Source organism: Coloeus monedula, assembly GCF_965178545.1.
Source record: "Coloeus monedula genome assembly, chromosome: 13".
In the NCBI taxonomy this organism is placed as follows: Eukaryota; Metazoa; Chordata; class Aves; order Passeriformes; family Corvidae; genus Coloeus; species Coloeus monedula.
The window spans coordinates 14,353,534-14,373,368 of NC_138793.1; the positions used below are offsets into that span (position 1 = coordinate 14,353,534).

A 19,835-nucleotide genomic window follows, 5' to 3' on the forward strand; every position below is an offset into this window, starting at 1 on the left:
TATGATCGTCGGAGCAACGGGAGACCTACTTAAGCAAAGAGCTGCAGCCTCTCGACCTGACTAAAGAGAGCTCCCAGCAGCTGAAGTTACAGGTCTGACACAAGGCTCTCTTGAGAGTATGATCTTCCCTTACTTGAGAGAATATTTATATAGTTATATATTTCGACTTTATATGCTTAGATATATAGTTATATGTATTTATGGATTTGTACAAGCCAAAGTTTGATACAAAAAGTTACCTCTGAGACTCCAGACTGCCAAAGAGGTATCAATTGTTTGAAATACATCCAGTCCAAGGAAAAGGCTCTGGGGAGTTGAAGAATTCCTGTGAAACATCCAAACCCAGTGCCAGCCCACTACTGTGACAGGCAGCAGGTGCAAAGCACCATCCCCTCCCATTCCTCCCCGGGAAGCTGCACCTTCTTACGAGAAGAAAGTGAACTCTGACACACATTGGAGAAGGGAATCCCATCCATGCAGGACATGCATTTACTGCTCCCAGCAGAGCTTCTCAAAGGACCCTTTTCTTTCCAACACTTCAGTCACACTGTATCAGCAAAAATGCTCTTCGTGGTATTTATGGAATAATGTTTAAAAAAACCCCACCAAACTTGAAAAATGCCTGCCCTTTGGATTGGCATTTCCTGCTGAAGAGATTTTAACTCTATTGGTCATCACATCCTTTAGTGTTGTGCAAAACCTGTTTAACTTCCAAGTTCTGCTGCCAGGAGCTGGGCTGGATTTCCAGAAGTCCCTGTAACTGGTGCCATTTGGCTGTAGTTTTAGGAAGCTATACTGCACACACAGCACAGCCCAGAGAGAAGGATCCATACTTGCAGCGGGATTTAGGACAGGCTCAGGATGGGGAGAAACAACTCATGTCACACTGACCCCCCAGAAGGACACTGAAGAGAAAGGTCAATACCCATCTCCATCCCTCCAAAACTGGTACATGTGACAGGCATTATTCCTTCCCAGCTTCTGAATTGTTTTACAAAGTCACAGTCCTTGGCACCCTTTTCTGTGTCAGACCTCATTCCTGGTGTGGTTTAGGCTCACTGGAAGCAGTACAATCATACACAAGAGTTTTGCCTATGTGAGGAGGATGAGGGAGCACAGCATGGACCAGCTGTGCAGCAACTCCCTGTACAGGAACACCAGGAGAAAACAAAGGGGCACCATGGCTCCCACTGGGAGCAGAGCAACAGAAACCACACAGGTGTGTCAAACACAAACACCTGGCTGGCATGAAGAGCACCAACACTGCTAAATGCCTGCTAGGAACAGTTTGAACACCACAATGCTCAGGAGCCTCTCAGCTCACTGGCATAAGCAGCATTGGCAACACACAGAATACATGTAACACTTTATTTATCTGAGCTGTACACGTATTCAAAGGTAACACACAAAAATATGGATAGTCAACTCACTTGTGACAAAGGCTGGTGAGACCAGCAGGGTGGTGTGGTGGCCACAGCACAACCTGCCTCCACTCAGGAGAACATCCAGCAGTCTTTGCCTGATTGCTTACGTGTGGAAAAGCATCACCTGGAGCAGTGACATGGAACAATCCACAGCGAGCCCCTGGGAGCAGACCATCTTCTCACCCACAGGGGCCATCACTGCACCTTCACTTGGAGGGGATCACTTTATTTCCACTCACAGCAACTGGAATCAGGATCTTCCGGTACTCCAGAGGGAGGTAGTTCTCTATCAGCACATTCAATGGCATCTTGTCTGTCACCAGCCCTTGCCTTTGTCCAAAAGGCGAGCAGAGAAGAAACAAGAGCTGTTAGTGAAATGTGTTTCCATTTGATGTCAGAGTAAGGTTTTCTTGCAGTGATGTTTTTGCATTTAAGAGCTGAAATGCTCTGGCTGCTTGTGACAAACAGCTCCAGACTCGTGTTTGCTGGCAGCTTCTCAGCTCCTGTGCATGGTGCAATGCCAGGATTGCCCACACAGCAGAGCAGACCCAGAGGGTTCCTGCAGACCAGCTTCCCACAGAGCTTCCCACTGTTTACCATGGGGATATTCAGCTATATTGATCAGGACCAAAGTAGAGGCTCACTGCTTTTTAAATTCACAATCCACCTACCATAGGATAAATTCTACCATTTGAAGACGTGCACAGAATGATGTGACAGAAGGAAATAGCTCAGTACCCAGATATTTTTACAGTCACAACTCAGAGGTGGTTGGCATTTGCCAACTGTGTAGGCCATGTAGTTTTCCAGTACACCGTTTAGCTGACTGGCCTGAAAAAATCAGCATCTCCCAGTTTTGTAGAAAGAAAAAAAGTGCAGCATTTATTCACACTTTCTGTGTGGAAGGAACAGAAATACTGTTCTTATGCATGAGCCAGCAACAATTCCTGATCTCTTTATGAGGCAGTAAAAAAGCGTAAAGACACCTAGAACAAAGTGAAACAACAAGTACATGGAATTCTCAAACCAGGGCAACTAACCCATCATGCCTCCTGGCCTGCTCATACCAACCTCAGCACACACCTGCCAGGTGGGAAAATGAAATCTCTGGATCAGGACAGCAATAGATTGTTCTTTTTAAGCAGCAGCACCAGCACTACCTACAGAGGCTCATGCACAGCTCATGTCATCAGCTGTGCCCTGCACCATCCCCCAAGTGACTTTAACATCACATTTGAAACTCTTCCAGTGGAGAGCAAGAACAACAACCTGGAGTAATGACTTTAAATGAAAAGTGGTGGATTGCTTCAGGCCTCACAGAGTTTTACAGTGGGCTTCCAAGCCAAGAATAAATCCCTTGTGTTTTCGTAACAGAACAAAGTGAATTCAGGCAGGAGATGAGGCAGCTGGGGGAGTCCACAGGACAGAGCACCAGTGAGGCAGCTCTGAAAACAGCTCTTCCAGGTTGCTGTCTAGGAATGTTGCTGTTATGAGAGGCCAGCCCTGGCTGCCTGGCCTGGAGGCTTCTTCTCCTGCTCAGGAGAGGAATTGTCAGTTTGGATCCCAAGTATCAGCTTGTGCAGCAGCAGGAAGAGGTGTATTTTGTTTGGAAGAGGAAGTCACCAAAACAGACAGCAGGACATGTGAAAATGCTCACAGTGTCAGCTGCAGGTGCTTTTAGCAAAGACATCACTCGAGGATGCAAACAGGGTAGCCCAGCCTCCGTCTTAGCATTTCTCTACTTTTTCTACTCATTTCCCAGACATTACTGCTTCACCCTTACACAAATCCCTCTCCTCTTGGTTCCTCAGATAACTCCTTGCACTCCCAACCCTTCACTACTTCCTCTTGCCCCTCCACCACCACTGTCACTCAGTGGTGCAACCCAAGTCCACGGATATCTCCTGGGACAGAAGTGGCCTCACACAGAGTAAATCTCAAGATCCCATATTTACTGTGCAAACACTGCTGGTGCACACCCTGGCAACAACCAAGGTTTACTGGGCTATCAAAGCACCACCAACCACCACTGCATATTAGTAACAACCCTTCCATTACCTTCTCATGAGGATTTCCAGGTCAGCCACCTCCACTGTCTTCCTCCCTGCATGGTGGGCGTAAGCTTCCAGATCATCGCTCACCTGCTTGAAGTATCTCTCGGAGCTGGGGGAACAATGAGGAGGGAAATCAAATCAGACTGAACCATGTGAACACCATCTACTCACCCACTTCTGCAGGGCAAGCTGCACTAGTGCTGCTCATTGTTTAGGTCCCAGCCTGCCAGGGAAAGCTGGGGGAGAAGAAACTCTCCAGCCCACGGACAAAGCTTGACTTCTCTCTCAGCTCAGGCTCCCTGGAACTTCACTGCCAAGACAGCTGTGAAACAGCTGCACATCTGACAACCAGAACCTTTCCCAAACTTCCCACACATGCAGGAACAGGGGCTGACACCAGTGAGAGAGAAATCAGCACTGAGGGTCAGACTACTGGCTACTGCAGTGACACTGTTCAAAAAATCCACAGATTTTACTCATGAAGGCAACAAGGTAGAAGGATTCAAAAAGCTGAGAAACCTGGATTCCAGTGGAAGACCCTCACTGTGCCCAGCACAATGACCATTGTCCAGAGCCATCCTGCCCATGGAAATTGATAATGACAAGACTGTGACTGGTACAACTTGCTGGGACAAAACCCAGATGCTCCTGCAAGGCTGCACTGATGAGATACCCACACAGCAGCCCAAGGCACTTTGCACATTTCTGCCCCTGTTTTTATCAGGCTTCACAAGAATGTTTCCAGCTGAAGAGAGAAGGCTGTCAGCTTGTCAGCAACACTTCAAACAGATTTATTACTTCAAGAAAGAAAGAAAACCCAACACTAAAAATAATGGAAAGAGCAGTTTGTTGCTACTTACCATTTTTCAACAATTTTGAATGCATCTCTGGTCACTGGCATTTTAACAAAATGTCTGAATATCTCCTTTATCAAACTCCTTGGCATTTGAGGCTCACATGGTTTCCTCTGGGATGTTTTCAATCTCTTTGGAACTGTCTTAGGCTGCAACAGCTGCATGGGAGACCTTTGAGGGAAACTGAAAATTCACACATTGAATGAACAAGGCCAGGGGAGAGGCAGAGAACACCAGGCTGAGTTTGGAGAAACCCTAAGCTGAACTGGAAGGGACAAGAACTATCTTGAGCTCTTCATTCTTTCTCCCTCCCAATTCTTCAAAACTCTCATGCCCAAACAGGGCAGTTTGCAAAGAGTTCCCTGGATTCCAGCATGCTCATGTAACACACTGCCAGCAAACTGGAGTTCTCTCCAATACATGAGTGCAGTTTCCACTGCATCCCTGCAGTATTCCCTTTCCAGTAGTGCACAAAGTTTGAGGCACCACAAGTCACCTCTGCATCGGTGGACAGAGGAGGCTGCTCTGCAGGGAATCCTTCTGCACTATTAAGAACTTCAATGAGGGCTTTTTTTTGGTGGGTTTTGGGCTTTTTCCCCCCCCTTAAACAAGACCGTAAGTCCTAAAGGAAGTTATAATTGTCTTCCATTCTAAAATAGGAAAAACTGTAATATGGAAGAGTTAAGTGAAATCCATGGATTCACTCAGTACATAACTGGAAAACGACAGGAAAAAAAATAGAACCTCAGCAATAGAACACATGCAAAACCCCCAGAGAGGATCACTTGACTCTTGCCAGTCCACCTGTATGTGGGCACAACAATTTTGTCTTCTTGTTTATTGCTTTAACAGACAAAAATCTAAAGTCATGGGCTAGAAAATTCCTCCTGTTCCCTAGGACCCACTGCTAGTGGTTCTGATGAAGCAAATGGCTTCACCAAATTTCTAATTTAGACAATGCAAATGTTAACTAATTTGGAGTAATGCAGAGGACAGGTTCACTTTCTGCCTCTAGGACAGCTTCATTCTATAGTCAGCACATGGCAACTGCACACAGCTCTAGGCTTCTGCAGTCAATGCAAGTATGTCATTCCATGTGATCAGAGTCCTGTCACCTTTAATTACCCCTCTTCTGCAAGGGCCTCTGCATCCCATACTGGAGACCATGGCTCCAGAGTAGCCTACCAGTTGAAAAACTCCTAGGAAAAGTTTTGCCCTTCAGCACAAGAAAATATTACAAGAACGTTCACTGGAAAGCCTTAAGACATCAGACCTGCTCTGGAAGAGCACTGACATTCACTCAATTCACTCTGAACTCAGCTGCTACAGCACTGAAAGAACCAGAGCCTTCAGAACAGCTGGCAAAGCTGGGCTCTGCTCTCCCCCCAGCCCCACTTCTGCCAGGCCACTGCTGGATGTGGCTTAGGCTTACCTGGGAGCAGCAGGTTTTGCAACATGTGGAGTTGACAGCAGGAGGTTGCAGGCTGGAGCACGGACAAATGCAGGAGTCTTCATGGAAACCTCTGGGGAAAAAAAGTACTTGAGGAACTGAAGTCTCTTTCCAGAGCTCCTGGAGAAAGCAGTGCTGCTGCAGCAGACAGAAAACCAGGCACCTCCCGACACGCCTGGTCCTGGTCACACTTCCTGTGCTCTGGCTGTGTCCCCACAGCACCCTGAGCCAGCACAGCTGCTGGCTGCTGCAGTGCCACCCCCACAGCTCCTGCCACACAGGCTGGGGGCTCCCCTCAGGCCCCTGTGCTGGCCCAGCTGGCTGGGCAGGCTGCAGGGACACACTCACTCAGGGCCAGGCTGCAGGGGCTAATGGCTGGGTTAACTTAGGTTGCCACAAAGCTGCAGCCTTTTTAACCAGGAAGAACTTCAAAGTCTACAAGCTCCCTCTTTGTCATCTTGCTAAGCCACTGGCAAATTCTCCTGAACAAAGGGACAAGCTGAGCTACCGACTCACATTACAGGGGCCAGAATATAAACTTCTCCCTGTTTGCAGATTGTCATAACTCCCTCCAGGCAAGGCTCCTGTTATCAGCATCTCACATGTTCCCTGCTATGAACCCATAGCAGCTTCCTCCAAGTCTAATCTGCATTGTCTAACTTCACTCTTGCACTTCATAACAAAGGAAAGAAAACAATGTTAATAGAAATACTGAGCAGCTTCCTGTCTAGAGGAGGAGTGATCATACAGGGCTTCTTGCCCAACAGCTTCCCTTGGAAGCTGAGTGCAGCCAAGTAATCCAGCCTATCTGGTAATGGTGTCAACTTCACAAAGATCCCTTGAAAGGGCTTGGACACCTGTCCTCTTAGAGAGGCCAAGCCCAGCTACTAGAAGCTTCAGGGACTACTGAGAGTTAAACTCCCCAGATGAAAGGGTCAGAAATCTCTCAGAGAAAGCAGGACAGGGTGAAACTACTGTGGTTGCCTGCATTAGCTTCTTCTGAATAAACATTTCTGTGCACTGGAGGAACAGGGAGCAGGATGTAGGGAAAGGGACTGGTTATGCTGAAATTTCCAAGGCAAGATTTATGACAAAAGGACATAATTTTTTTCCCTTTTCTTCCTCCTCTTGTCCAGTGACACCTGTATGGTGCTACTCTTACTGTTCCACCCTATCAGTGAGACCTGCAGCCAGATCTTTCCACCTCTTCATACAGCTGTGTACAAGATAAGCATATTAACACAACTGTAGACACCCTAAGAACACCTACAGCTTTTCTTGTGGCTATCAGTTCAACTGTTGTGTTTGTGCACACTGCACAAATACACACAGACATAGATATTTTCATTACAGCTGAATATGGCCAAAATTTTTGCAGTGGGTTTTAGGATGTCCTTTGTTCAGCTTTATACTTCAGGGTGTATTGTTCTTCAAAAGACTAAGACCAGTTCCAAGAGACATCACTAAAATACATTCTGGGCATTCTCAAACATGGCCTTGATCAAAGATAACTCAGTCTGATGTATTTGTTCTTCCAAAAGGCATCAGCACTCTTGGGCCAGACTGATGCAGTTTCTGAAGAGCTGTTTGGAAGCAGACACTTTCTCTCAGCTTTCTGGAAAACCGGGCTACTACTTTTGTTAACTGGAAAGGAAACCTGTAACTACACATACAAAATACAGGGTTCTAAAGTAGGTTTCAAGTCTGAAGTCACATAAATGGCTGTGGTAACACCAATTCAGTGGTAAGACATTAGAAAATTGGCATGAAATTAGGAGTCAGAAAGGAAAGAACAGACTGGAGGATATCCCTATGTCACTGTATAACCTCACTTTGCACTCAGTTTCATCTGTTTTGGGCACTTCCATTACTTTCACCTCAAAAAGTACAAGATGATCTTGGTCTCTGGAGCACCTGATGAGCCAGTAATGATCTGGCCCTAGAAACAGCAGCCAACAGTTTCCTCTGGACTCTCTGATGGACTAAACAGTTAATAACATTATTAACCTCTGCTGTTCTTCAGCCTAGGAGGAAAAAATTCTCCAACCGCCTTCTGTTCCTTACCTTGACTTGCAGGGTGTCCAGCTTCATCCTCAGAAGGCTCTTCCACTGAATTATCCAACTCTAGCACGATAGCCTGGTCCTGTAGTTCATCTCCTTGTTCATCAGTTTCATCTAATGGAGTCATCCCAGGTTTATCGAATGAGGAAAAGGCGTGAGAGTGCCTGCCCGGACTTTCAACTCCAATGCCTTTGGAAATCTCACGTTCTACATTTCCAAAACAGGAAAAACAAAGCCCTGAAACAAGTACCTTTGCCTGATTCTGGAACTTCCACTAGTAAACTTTAATCAAAGAAACCTGCTGTAACTACACATTTCTAAATACTACCACCAGTACAATTTTGGTTTCCCTTAAAATAAAATGCAGTCTTCCAGCTTAAAATGACAAAACTGGTTTGATATTTCCCCAGTAATTAGCCCAGATTCCACAATGTAAAGGAAATTAAGTCCCTCTCTCAGCACTGATACCAGTCATGCAGCATGAGAGATCTTTGACACTAAAGAGAGCTGTCAACATTAGAGGTGTCCTCACCAGCTCTGGGAGAGCCGTGGGCTCCAACGTTGCCTTCTGCCAGTTCCTCTCCTGCTGAAGGAGCCATTTCTGTTTCACCTCTGCTGTCCTGTGCTGGAGTTACCTGCAATTCTGCTTTTTCAGCCAGTTTCTTCTCCAAATGTTCAGAATATCCAGCACTTGCACCACATTCTGCAGCTAAAATAAGAAATTCTGTCATACTCTTACCTACAAAAAAAACCCCAACCGCCAGCACACAGTTTAACCACCACTAGAATTTATTTGTGATAAATAAACTCAGCCATTAAGCTGTGAATAAGAAAAGCAGATGCAGCTCCCTTTACAGCTGAGAAATGCCCAACTTTTCCTGTGTTTGCTCCACAGCTACCTAATTAGGGACACATCAGATCCCGATGAAGGAATTTTACTTACAGTAAGCAGAGCTCCTCCAGATCTGCCATCTCTATGGCTATTCCAAATTTTGGTGATTGTGTGAAAGACCAATTTCTTTTCCTTTAAATCTAACAATACCTGGAGTTTGTGCTCAGATTCTCCTCCTCATTTCCTCCGTTTTTCTGAATAAACAATTTTGTAAGAGATATACTCCATTATAAAGAGAAGAGAGCCTAAAGTGGTTTTAACCATCCTGGACAAGCCTCTGGCAGGCAGGATGAAAAATATATAGGCACATGACTTGCTTTTGTTTAAAACACTTGAGCCACTGACTACTTAAGTATTCCTTTTTCCTTTATACTACATATACAGTCCACATATCTGTTACTATGTGGCTCTGTTAAGCAGAAACCCACCCAAGTAATTCCTTTGAGAAAATTGGGCACTCTCATAATGCTGTCACTTGCTGAAGGGTTTGCAAATCTTGGCTGAGTCCAGAACCAAAAGCTGTCAAACTGCACTTTTATCATCCCCTCTAGTGACTGGGAATTTTCACACTCGAAAGTACAAGTGTGGCAAGGCCTTATGCTTTTGGGACCCCAAGCCCAAGTGAAGGGCACAGACATCTGGCCAAAGGTGGTGCAACAATCAGTTATACCACTCTCACTAACCAGAATATTGGGCTGCTTACACCAACACAGGGCCTAAAGTGAAGTGAAATATTAACTAGCTTAGATTAGCCAGATGTATTCTTTGCCAAGAGAGAGCTCTTCATCTTTCCTATGGGAAGCTGAGCAGTACTACAGACCTGCCAAAACATAAGAACCCTTATTCCACTTCCAGTCACAGCCCACTTTTAGAGAGCTTATCTGGAAATGTTCAATTCCAGCATCTTATGTACAATTAAGTCTTATTTTACTCTGCAAGTCACCTCAAAAACTCTGTTTAAATCAGATTATACTCCCTTTCTACACTCAAAGCACTTCTTACCCTCTCGGAAAATCTTTTCCTGTTCCACTCCGTTAACTGTATTAATCATCTCTTCTTCTGTATCACTTATTTCTAGGTCTTCAATTACATGGGACACAACTTCTCTCAAAGACATGCTGGAAAGATTTAGAGTGACTGGGGATTCCAAATATTTACTTGAACTTCTGGAGGACAGAGAGGAGCTCCATCTACAAACAGCTAGAACAGATCATTAATGTGTCTCCTGGTAGCTTTTTAAACTTTCTTTTAGCTTTCCTGGTAAATAAAAAACCAAGCAGAGAGAAGAAGACACACAAGAAACACTTGTGTGTACTCGAAGCAGTTTAGGGAGTTTGCACTGAGTCTTAGGAACCAGTTGGAAGAATCCTTTCAACCATTTTTCAGTTGACACTGAGGAGCAACACTGAGAGCAGCCTCCTGTGGTAGAGGAGAACTAGGTCACCATTAACTTCTGACATGAATGCCTTACTAATTCCAGTGTTTTAAAGATATGCTCACTCCCCCACATCTTCCTCTCATTTGATCGAGTCCCCTAATCCACATCCTCCACACTTTTCTCTGCATATCTATCTCTTTGTCCTAAAAATGCCTACCGCTGAGCTCCTCTGAGCAACTAACCTTTTTCTGTCGATTCCTCCCCCTGTCCTTTCAAAACAACTTTTGCCTGGTGCAAGCAGTATGAGGAAAATGTGTTCCCACTTACACAACCAGGACCAGGCCAGGGAAATGAATGCCAAAGAAAGGTACCAGACACCAGGAAAAAACTGGCAAACAATAGGAATTGCAAAGTGTTGGTACAGAGTGAGCAGGGAGGCGACTGCCTCTGTCCAAGGATCTTTAAGGCCCTGGAGACAGTGAAGAGATTGGCTGTGACAAATAAGTGAGCACATCACAGTGAAGGTCTGGACTACAAACTTCCAGACTCCTTCCACGTCTGCTACATGTCCTACATATTATCTCCTTATTTTTCGTGAACAATTTAAGAGTGCCCACTTCTGGTGTCCCAGTACAAAGGAGAGATGGACCCAGTGGAGAGTCTAGCAAAAGGCCACCAGGACAGTTAAGGGACTGAAACATCTCTCCTAGAAGGAAAGGCTGAGAGAGCTGGGACTGCTCAGCCTAGAGAAGAGAAAGCTCAGGGCAGAATCTCATCAATATACACAAGTGTCTGAAAGTAGGGTGTAAGGCAGACAGAGCCAGACTCTTTCCAGTGGTGCCCAGTGTCAGGAGAAAAGGCAACTGCCACAGACTGGAACAGACTGGAGGCTCCATCTGAACATAAGGAAGAGAATTTGCAGTCATTACCCTTGGAGACTGGTAAGAGCCACTTAGACAGGGTCCTGGGCAACCTGCTCTATGTGGCCCTGCCAGAGCAGAGGGGTTGGAGAAAATAACCTTGAGGTCCCTTTCTACCTCAACCACTCTGTAACTTCAGATAATACCTGCTAAGCCTAAGCCTTAAGCCACAGTACTCACTGCAAACCACTTCCTCTTCAGGAAAAGAAACCTCTTCCATTGGGTTACTCTGCTGGGAATGATCCTGCTTATCTTCTTGCTGTTTTACAGGTGTTTCTGTAGATACATGTCTCATTCTGTCAACATGCCCATGATCAAGGCTTGAGCTCTTGGAGTATCTTTGGGTCCTTCCCTCATTTGTGCCCACACTGGATACCAGGCCTTCTGGCCTTGATTCCTCTTGATCTACATCAGAAATCAGGCTCCTCTGTGCTGAAGTTTTCGAGTCTGACAGCTGGGGTTCAAGAGCAAGAAGTTTATTCTGGCTCTGTTCATCCAGCTGGGACTGAACAAAGAGCTCGGTGCTATTCATCATCATTTCCGCATCACTTGTCAGGATGCTTGTTCGAATCCCAGATGCAGATTGTGAGTCCACAAGGTAGTTCTGTTCTGTTTAGAAAGTTTTAAAACAGATTTTATGTGAAAAACTGTTCAAGGTCATAGGGACACACTTTACTACCAAGACTTGTGTAATTCAAAATTTCAGTCATTCAACCAAATTTTACTCATCCTCAACAGATCAAACACTGAAACTCTATGACCCCACTTCAGTGCCCCCAGCTCTCCTCCTACCAAACCAAGAGACCTCAGTACCCACAGAAGAAAATGATCCCAAACAATTCCTGTGGCTTATATCACCAAACTGGACAAAGCACATATTTAAGTGCATAGAACCAAAGGAACTGCTGAGGCAGAGCCTCATTCTAATCTTGCTTCTCAAATCCCACTCTATTTCTGCAAATGTATTAGTAAATTTTAAATTCTAAAACACAGACCATGCTTCAGTAACAGCTTCTACAAGCCCCTTTACGTAACGCCCTGCCTCCCAAAAGAGAAGTAACAACACAAAAGAAACCTTTGCTCTTCAGCAGGTTCTGTTCTACTCTGCCTTCAAAAGCTTGCATGTCAACAGCCTTGCGGGTTTTTGGCCTCCGGAGCAAGCCCCTCTTCTCAACAGTGTCTGGGGCCATCAAGGAACCCACAGACATACGAAGGGATCTGCAAAAAGAGGGAAGAAATCATTTGTCAAAATCATACTGCCCTTTTACCCTCAGAATACAGACGTGGTGGCACTAACAGTGACACATTTCACAGAACTGGGACAAATTTCTCCAAAAAACCCTTGAAGATTATATGTCAGTCTAAATGAATTATTTTCATAGTATCACCCAACATCACACTATGTATCACAGATATCACTAAGCAGACTGGCTTACAGCCTCCCTGAGACACTGCAACACTACAGCTGACAAAAGGTTCATAAATTTAAAAAAATCTTAAGTAACAAAAAAAAGAGAAAACAAATGTTTGAGAGTGAAGACATACTCCAGATGACAGTGGGGTGGTAGGAGGACTTCTCAACAAGTTTAAGAAGCTACTTAATATCAATACTCTCAGCAAAGTACAGCTACCAACACACTGTGACTGTTTTGAGATGGGAGCTGATAGCAACACATAAAGCACAGGAAAAGATGTTTCTCACTGGAGGTGTTTCACACCCTGGAGACTGACCATGCTCAATGACCTCCTGTCCCTCTCTCCAGGCAACCCAAGTAAAAAAGGGGGTTCAGAGGGTTTAAAGTCAAAACTACAGAATGCAGCCCCAAGAAGCATCTTGTGTGGCACCCCAGGCAAGGGCTGCACTGACAAAGGTGAAATAATGCGCTGACTTTGGCCAGGGTCATTTGCAAAGTACCCAGGCAACACAGGAAAGTAAGTTCTTTGACTCACTAAAAAGCTTTTAAAGTCCAGAAAATACTGCATAGATGCAACTGATATGATGAGACTACCAACAGGCAGGGATAATATTCTAAGGTATACTGTGTACTGACTTACTGTTGGAAGCATGAAAACAAAAGGAAAAAAGGAATGATCCTAGCAAATAAAAATAGGAGCAACAGCAGCAGTACAAGCTAGACCAACCCAGGCACACAGTGCAGAGCCACAGTTCCTGAAAATCAAAAGGTGTGTGGTGTAACACCTTCAAATTCCATCAGCAGAGGGGCAGGTGAATGTGTTACTGCTAACATTAACACAGGTCTTTAACATGAACCCAGGTATCTGCACTGTTCTTCACCACTTCAGATGTGATCAGTGAAGGCAGCTATACTCAGGACAGACAGAAGTTAAGACATTTTAGGTTAAACTCACCGAGTCATAATTGTGCTGTCCAACGTTGACTGAGCTAGAAAAAGTCAATGGCACATTAGTTGAGAAATAACCCTTTACACAACAGGCTACAGGAACATCCCAATGGATCTTCCTCTTTTCAGAGCCAGTCATGCTACAATCCTCAAAAGTCACACTTTGATGCAAACAGAATTAGATGACAGTCACTTCACTATTTCATGTCTACATTTCAGAACTGTGTATTAGAAATCTAATAAGCAATTTCTGAAAGGGTAAGAAAATAGTTATTTCAATGAAAATTTAACATGGCATATACCCTCAGACTTAATAATTTTAATTTTACCACATTGATAGCAAGATGTTAGGCCTTGGTCACAACCACCCTTCAGCAACCCAACCCAAACACATCTGGAGCTTTAGAAGCACAGACAACTATTCCACAAACTCTTGATGAAACTGGAACTCAAACCTCTTCTGCTCACCAGGAACTTCATAATTATTTTTATATAATTGCAATGGAAAGTATGCAGCTGCTTGTATTTTAAAGTTTCTAGAATTGAGAGGAAGACAGGGATTGCTTCCTCTGGAGACACTTCAAAACTCAAAAAGCACCAAGCTGCAAAAGTAGTCAAGAAGTTATATACAGTAGGATAGGTGCTTTTATTTTTTTCCATTATCCCCTTTGCATGAGATACTGCAATCTGGATTCCAAACCTACAACTGCCCAGCTGGGCAGCTCCTAACAACTGAGCTGAGCAGGTGAGAACCAGCTGACAGCAAATGCAGCACTGAACAAGATAATCCTTGACTGCAGCCTTACCTTGGTTCTGGGGAAGTCGTCTCTCTGCTGCTCTCTCAAACTCAGAAATGCTGAGTTTCTTTCTCTTCTTTGTCATGTGGAACACGCTGACAGATGTGTCCTCAGCAGCAACATCTGGAAGCTGCAATTCCCCCCTACCAAAACAAACCAAGCTGGAGAGACATTTCTCATAATCCCACCTGACAAGATGCAACTCTGATCACTGAAACATAAGTAGAGAAGTCCTGCTCCCTAATCCCACCACAGGAACTGCAGCTATACCTGGCATTGTAATAAAACTGAAAATTATAAAAAAACCCTACTTACATGCTTGAAACTCTCTTAGATGGGACTTCTGAATGAGCCTCTTCCATGTCTTTATGGTTAGATATCTGAGGTGCCAGAGGTGAAACTTGGGGTTCTGCCAACAAACCAGAACATTTCCTTTCCACAATTCAATACAGCAAGAGCACCAAAACGCAGCAGACTGTCACATCTACACTACAGGCTGTAAATTACATTTATTAATGGGTTAAAATAAAGACCTAGTGAAAACTGTTTGGGGTCTACTGGCTGTGACAAAGCCAACAGTGACAGCTGGCAGCACGGGGGTTCCCTGCACTGCAGCAGAATGTGCCTCTATAACTCACACCCGATCCTACAGCCAAAGGCAGCACCAGGATTATGTGCTCAGGCACCAGGATTAAGAAGACCACCTGAAGAGGGTTTTGAAGAGGATCTTCAAAGCTATGATTTCACCACCGCAAGGCCTGGTCTCTCAGACAGTTGTATCCCACATTCAGCTGCCCTGCAGTGATTCCTCTGTTACCTAAATCAGTCATACAACAATCTGATTTCTGTTCCATGTAACAGGGAAAGGATTTTAAAGTTTTCTCAACTCTACCAAAGCACTGTCTCTCTGTTCTCAAGTCTCCTGAAAAAAAGACACTTACCGTTCTGCATGACTCTCTTGAGTAGAAGCCGTGGTGTGCCATTTTTGAGATCAGGGAACGCTGCCTGTCTCTGCTTCACCAAGGTGCTTCTGACAGATTTACTCTTGTTTTCTAGACGCGATCCAGTCTAGAAGGAAATCAAAAGACAAGCAATTCAAAACTAGTATTTATATTATTAAAGACCACAACATCAAAAGCATCCACCACCCATCTTCTAATAACAAGCTAGGCCAGTTGCTAAGAAACTTTTTCCAAATTCCAAAGAGAAATTGCGCGTAGACTTTTTGACAATGGTGGCACCTCACGTGTGGACGGGAGACAATTCAGCTCGGGTATCACCCAGGTGGGCTCCAGCGCAAAACCCTCCTGTGGACGAAATCCCGAGTGGCCTCAGAGCACAGCCGCGACCTAAACATGCCGAGGGGTACTCGGCCAGCGAGAAAGGCAAGAGGCGTCGGCCCATTTTCCACGATTAAATGCGAAAAAGGGCAAGAGAGCGGCCTCCGCTCCTGCTTCAGGGGACTCGCTTCTATCTCAAACCGAGAGCGACCGCGCGGGCGGAGCCGGGCGAGTCCCACGGGATGGTCCATCCCGACAGCGACTCTCCTTTCCTCCTTTCTTTCTTTTCTTCCCTTCCTCCCGCCCTCCCGGACCCCTTGCGGCACCTGGGCCGCCGCCCGCGCGTTGTGGCAGCCGCTGCGCCTAAGGCCGGGCCCGGCCGGGGACCGCCCGTCGGCCATGGCGGGATCGCTAACGGCCGCACACCTCGCGCGCCCCGCCGCCTCTCGCGAGATGCGTGCGCGCGCCGGGAGGGGCCGCGGCGCAGTGTGGGGCGGGTAGTTCCGCCGGCAGCGCGGTGCATTGTGGTCCGCGTAGTTCCGGGGCGGCGGCGGCGGCGGCGGCGAGAGGCCGCGCGGGCCTTGTGGGAGCTGTAGTTCGGCGGGGCCGCTCGCCCCGCTCGCCGCGGGTGTCCCCCCGCCCCGCGAGGCCATGCCGGGCTTCACCTGCTGCGTACCGGGCTGCTACAACAACTCGCACCGCGACAAGGCGCTGCACTTCTACACCTTCCCCAAGGACGAGGAGCTGCGGCGCCTCTGGCTCAAGAACGTTTCCCGGGCGGGCGTCAGCGGCTGCTTCAGCACCTTCCAGCCCACCACGGGCCACCGCGTCTGCAGCGAGCACTTCCAGGGCGGCCGCAAGTCCTACCTGGTGCGGGTCCCCACCATCTTCCCGCTGCGCGGCGTCAACGAGCGCAAGGCTCAGCGGGCCCGGCGCCCCCGCCCCGCTGCCGCCGCCGCCGCCGCCCCGCAGGGCCCCGCGGCCGCCGCCGAGGCCCCTGCAGGGGGCGCGGCCGAGGACGTGAAGCCCATCGACCTGACGGTGCAGGTGGAGCTCGGGGCCGCCGCCACCATCGGGCCCAGCCCCGCGCGGCTGCCGGTGCCGGTACCGGCGGCGGCGGCGGCGGGGGAGGAGAGCCCGGTGGAGGGCGGCCCCCCCGATCACTCGTACTCGCTGTCGTCGGGCACCACGTCGGAGGAGCTGCTGAGGAAGCTGAACGAGCAGCGCGACATCATCGCGCTGCTGGAGGTGAAGATGAAGGAGATGAAGGGCAGCATCCGTCGTCTGCGCCTGGCCGAGGCCCAGCTCCGCGAGGAGATCCGCGAGAAGGACCGGCTGCTCCACGCCGCCAGCGCCGGCACCCGCAAGCGCCACGGCCTCTGAGGGCTGCCGGGGCCCGGCCCGGCGCGGGGCTCTTCATCCCGGAGCCTCCGCCGCCCTCGGTGCGGTGCCGGGCAGAGCAGAGATGGGATGGACCACGGCCTCTCAAGTGCCCGGCTCAGCCCACGCCACAGCAGCTCCCAGCCGGGCAAGGCCTCGCCATCGGATTCTCCTGCCTGGACTGGATCAGCTCGGTGCCCAGCTCCGTTATCACCCCGACGTTATCTCCGGTGTCACCTCACACCAGGCCCATCTAACCCGTTCTGTGCCGGCAGTGTCAGAACGCGCTGCTCGTAGCGTGGATGGGACCTGAGTCGTCACTAAGTGGACGTAGGGTATCAGTTTTCAGCAAATAAACTCGCTCTGTGTCAAGTGAGGTAACAGCAACACTACCCTGGAGAAGGCGTGTCCGACTGCCGTGGGCACTGTACCCGTCATAGGAATGGTCGGTGATGTCGCGATCAGCCTTGCTCAGTGGAGGAAAGCTTTAGAAACCCTCTCAGGGTGATGTGTTTCTTCAGTAAATTACTGATGCCATAAAAGACTGCTCTTCCTAGCGTGACAGAACCCCCAGATTAAAGAGTGTTCTCGTACCGTGTAGTTTCTGCTTTCTCTGCAGTGTGTGCGTATTGGTTACAGATGTCTTGATGCTCTCGACAACAGTAAGGATTACAGTCTGGTACAAAGAACCCGGTGGCATTTGACAGCTGTAGTTTATCTCACTGGCTTAAGACTCCCTCTGATGAAATGGAGGCTTTGTAACACATCGGAATTTTAATCCTTGGCTTTCGTTCAGAGAACCGGGATGAAACAGAAGTGACTTTACCGCAGTGGTTGCAAACCTTTCCTGTCTAATCCTAAACTAGTTGGCATGACTAATAATCTGTACATTAGGCAAGACCATACTAAAACCTGCTTGTGTGTTCTAAACCAAGATTTAAGAGTATTGTAACAAATCTATGTGGAATGATTGTGTAGTCTCTGTTTCTAGCCAGCATCAGTCCCTTCACTTTCTGCAACAGGCAACCAAATCAACGTTGGCTAGAAAGAGGGTGGAGTGAGGGTAGCAAAGCCACGGGTTTGGCTTGGTTATGCACTGCCAGCCTCACCAGTGGAACAGATCCCTCAGCAGTTTGGAGGAGGAGGAGAAGGGGAGTATCTGGCACCCCAGCACAGCCCTGTGGCAGGGGGCCATGACGATGGATGTTGAGAACAAAAGGCACTTCACCACAGTGTGCCCATATTTACCTTCGAGGGAAGAATTCCCAGGTGTTCCCTGGGTCTGTGAGATCCTTCTGGAACCAGAGTGCATTGCATTCGGTAGATTGGGATGTCACTTTTACTAAATTTTATAGAGGTATTTTCTAAATGTAAAAGGTATCTTTAGTTTGAAATTATGTAATCTTTGTAACACTGGCTAATGTAGCTTTACAACCATCAGCTTCAACACTGTATACGATCAAACAAAAGGGCACGGTGGGGTTTTGTAGCCAGAGGTTTCTCTGTGAGTCCTGAAGCCTGTTCAGCTCCAGGTTGTCACAGCCTGCTGTGTGATGCATGGGTCATTTTTTATTAACGTGTCTGCCAAGTTGGATGGTCAGCTGTAAGGATACTACATGTCTATCCATGTACTAAGTACTTCCTGTTACTTCAGTTTAATTTATTCTCCAATCTGAGATGTAGCTCTCCAGCTCTGTGCTATACTGATTTTTCTGCGAGTCAAGTTAGCAGCAGTTTTTTTGTTTGGTTGGTTTGGCTTGTTGTTTTGGGTTTGTTTTTGGTTTTTTTTGTAGGACAAGAAGATACCTGCTCCACCATTGGATCTAACATATGTGATTGGTCCAGCAGCTCTAGATGCTCCCATCAAGATGGTAGGCAGCACAACATCCCTCCTTGCAAATGAGGCTGGTTGTGCATCTGAGCTTGTTGAGAATGTGCATGTCGTGACAGTCATGGTACTTTTTCTACCATTGGGATGCACTTCAGGATGTTCAGCCATTCAGCGTTGCTGGACTGGTTACCTGCTGGACTGTTTGATTTCTCCAGGTTACACTGAGGTGCTAACATGCTTAATTTTAATAAAGTATATTTTGTTTTCTTATGTTTCCTGTCTCCTTGTGGTGTATATATGTATTTCTGAAAGGATTGTGGCTGTAGCTTGTCTTCTCTTTTGTACCATCTTTTTATTCCTCGTGAACTCCACAGCTGGAATGTGGGGATATCTTTGCATTCATGTAGGGTGAGGAAGAGGATTTTGAGGTCAGTTCAGTGTAACACACACCTACATACGCAGAGGTTGGAGCCATTTTGATGAGCAATCAGTCACAGGCTGCTCTCTGTGTAACCAGGAGGGATTTGAGCAGAGAGCCAGGCTCCCCACAGGGCTTCCCCCAGCATGGCTCTCCTGTCTAACACCCGGTGGAAGAAGGAGAAGGCATGGCCTCCCATGAACCAGCCTAGTGCACGGAAGAGCTTGCATGTGCTCTTAGAACTTGTAATTCCACTTGCCAAAGTTCCTGGTTTCAGATTGACTGAGAGCTGTTAGTCTGAAGCAAATGTAAGCAGCAAAATTTTCAGCTGTGCCTCAACCATCACATTTTTTGGTTGAACTGGCAATGTTAAATGAAGCTGCAGGATGGGGAGGTGATTGTCCCACTTCGCTCTGTGCTGCTGCAGCCTCACCTTGAGTTCTGGGAGCAGGTTTGGGCACCACAGTACAAGAAGTATCTAAAGCTGTAACAGAGCATCCAAAGGAGGCCATGAGGATGGTGTAGGGTCTAGAGGGGAAGCCATGTGAGGAGTGGATGAGGGTACTTGTCCTGTTCAGCGTGCAGAAGAGGATACTGAGGGCAGAGCTCCTTGTGGGCTGCAGCTTCCTCCGGAGAAGCAGCAGAGGGGCAGCACCAATCGCTGCTGTCTGTGACCAGTGACAGGATCCGAGGGAACGGCTGAAGCTGTGCCAGGGGATGTTTAGGTTGGACG

The 19,835-nt window shown here is 47.3% G+C and overlaps 2 protein-coding genes across 2 annotated transcripts; one reads left to right on the plus strand and one right to left on the minus strand.

Moving 5' to 3' along the window:
• Positions 1–1,383: 1,383 nt before the first annotated feature.
• Positions 1,384–16,126, minus strand: CENPT (centromere protein T; the record flags this gene model as incomplete). Its single annotated transcript, XM_082290055.1, has 13 exons — positions 1,384–1,754; positions 3,483–3,587; positions 4,339–4,515; positions 5,765–5,855; positions 7,847–8,050; positions 8,376–8,552; positions 11,214–11,642; positions 12,109–12,251; positions 13,404–13,437; positions 14,203–14,336; positions 14,509–14,602; positions 15,135–15,261; positions 15,800–16,126. 13 exons carry the CDS (start codon positions 16,124–16,126, stop codon positions 1,631–1,633), a joined length of 2,166 nt encoding a protein of 721 aa, XP_082146181.1. The 3' UTR covers positions 1,384–1,630.
• THAP11 (THAP domain containing 11) lies at positions 16,125–18,954 on the plus strand (the record flags this gene model as incomplete). The annotated part of the gene is made up of 1 exon (XM_082290056.1): positions 16,125–18,954. The coding sequence occupies one exon, from the start codon at positions 16,125–16,127 to the stop codon at positions 16,854–16,856; it is 732 nt and encodes a 243-aa protein (XP_082146182.1). The 3' UTR covers positions 16,857–18,954.
• Positions 18,955–19,835: the final 881 nt, after the last annotated feature.